This window comes from Zingiber officinale, chromosome 10A (assembly GCF_018446385.1).
Source record: "Zingiber officinale cultivar Zhangliang chromosome 10A, Zo_v1.1, whole genome shotgun sequence".
In the NCBI taxonomy this organism is placed as follows: domain Eukaryota; kingdom Viridiplantae; phylum Streptophyta; class Magnoliopsida; order Zingiberales; family Zingiberaceae; genus Zingiber; species Zingiber officinale.
In genome coordinates this window covers 27,177,981-27,180,293 of record NC_056004.1, presented here as the reverse complement: position 1 = coordinate 27,180,293, position 2,313 = coordinate 27,177,981, and the positions used below count along the sequence as shown (strand labels likewise).

General features: G+C 38.9%; 1 protein-coding gene across 1 annotated transcript; it reads right to left on the bottom strand.

The window, feature by feature from the left end:
• Positions 1 to 794: 794 nt before the first annotated feature.
• Positions 795 to 1,778, bottom strand: LOC122026552. The gene has a single exon (XM_042585290.1). The coding sequence runs from the start codon at positions 1,776 to 1,778 to the stop codon at positions 795 to 797; it is 984 nt and encodes a 327-aa protein (XP_042441224.1).
• Positions 1,779 to 2,313: the final 535 nt, after the last annotated feature.

Genomic DNA, 2,313 nt, shown 5'->3' with positions numbered 1-2,313 from the left:
GATCTTTTGGGTGATTGCGGCCAACTGGAATAGGGCTCACCCGAACCCAATTCCCGGCCTTCTCCTCGAGCAACCTTCCATCCCGGCTTAACGTCCCTCGAACGCCGCGCACACTCTTCACGCCCACCAGAGTACTCTTCCGTAGCTCTCTCGTCCTTCGGACGCACCGAGCCCGTCGGCTCTTTTCCCGTGCCGTCTTTCTCGCTAGCTGCGTCTTCCGCTCGACTTCCTGTGCTCCTAAGCTCTTGCACTCAGACACAGGGATCAAACACAACGCAGGACCTAACCAACTTGGTTGATCACATCAAAACTACCACGGGGTCCAACACTACTATATTCTATTTTTTGGAACATCCATTGAAATTTTATTATGGTTTGTAAATATGCTACTTCATCATACAACATTACATCAAAACCAACTTAAATTCAAATGCAATAACATTGTAAATAAAATATAACATAAAAACACATATTTTGGTTGATATTGGTTTACTCTTCACCTTGTAGCATCCATTGATGTCCAATAAGGTCAAATTGTAGTTGTGAATGAGTTTCTTTGTTTCTAATGCCGGGATGACATTGAAGGAAATCCATAAATTGAGAAGTGGGATAACGGGGAATTGGTTATAGGTTTGTATCATCTTCTTGGTCATAATCAAAATCATGTGCTCAAGGTAAGAATCTCTTTCATCCTCAACGATCATGTTGTGTAATATTATGCAGACCATCATAATATCTTTCAGTACAGATTGACAAAAATATCGTACCGGTCCACGAACAATTGCAAAGCGTGCCTATAGAACTCCAAATGCTTGTTCGACATCCTTCCTCGTAGATTCTTGAGCTGATGCAAACAATTGCCTTTTACGACCTTGTGGTGTTGGAATGGTTTTGACAAATGTAGACCATAAAGGATAGATTCCATCTGCAAGATAGTATCCCATACTGTAATCGTGGCCATTGATTGAGTAATTAACTTTAGGAGCACGACCTTCAGCAAGTTCTGTAAATATATTAGATCTTTCCAGCACATTGATATCATTATGTGACCCAGGTAAACCAAAAAATGCATGACATATCCAAAGATCATAAGACGCCACTACTTCCAAAATAATTGTTGGCTCATGTGCATGACTAGTATACATACCTCTCCATGCAGTCGAACAATTCTTCCATTTCCAGTGCATGCAGTCAATGCTCCCCAACATACCTAGAAATCCCCGTTTCTCACCGACTGCCAGCAATCTAGCAATGTCATTGCTATTTGGAGACCGCAAGTACTCATCTCCAAAGATTGAGATTACCGCTTTGACAAAAAGTTTCATGCTTTTTATTGTTGTGGTTTCTCCAATTCTTACATACTCATCCATGAGATAAACTCCAACTCCATAAGCAAGGATCCTCAAGGCAGCAGTCACCTTTTGTAAATAAGAAAGCCCAAGAGTTCCAGCAACATTTCTTCTTTGAACGAAGTATGGTTCATGATTCTCCACATTGTTAAGAATTCGAAGAAAGAGGTCACGATTCATTCGAAACCTCCTCTTGAATATATTAGGAAGATATACCGATGCATCAGCAAAGTAGTCATTGAAGAGACGTATGTGACCCTCCAAAGGATTTCTCCTAATAAACGCATGTCGTTGCTTGCCGAGAATGATCTGTGATCGCGAACCTTCTCCATCATCCAATGAATCTTCAATTAAAAAGGCAGTTACAATTGTTTCCAACTCATCATTAGAAGAAAGTAGACAATTGTAATTACAAATGAAATGAGACATTATTGGAAATTTTTGGGAAAATTATATTTGTATGAGATTGATGATATGAATAGGTACTCATGATATTATGTGATTTTATACTAAAAAAATATGGTCATTGGAGGAATATAGACGTTGGAATAGTTGGTGCAAAATCATTAATATGGATAATGTTGTAATAAAGAGATTTTTAAAATCATTCATATTTCAGGAGAAATACATCGTTTATATAACCACACAACCCTAAGCATCAACTTATTTACAAAAGATAAAAAGACTTATCTACCCTTGTTTCTCACAACACTCCCCCTCAAGTTGAACATATATATCAAACATGTTTAACTTGCTAAGAGAAGAGTCGAACACAGCTTGAGGTATAGCTTTTGTAAACATATCAGCAAGTTGGCCCTCAGACTTAACATAAGGCAGACATAGCTCTCCAGAATCAAGTCTCTCCCGAATAAAGTGACGATCAATCTCAATGTGTTTAGTCCGGTCATGCTGTACTGGATTATTTGCAATATTGATTGCTGCCTTGTTGTCGCAATAAAGCTTG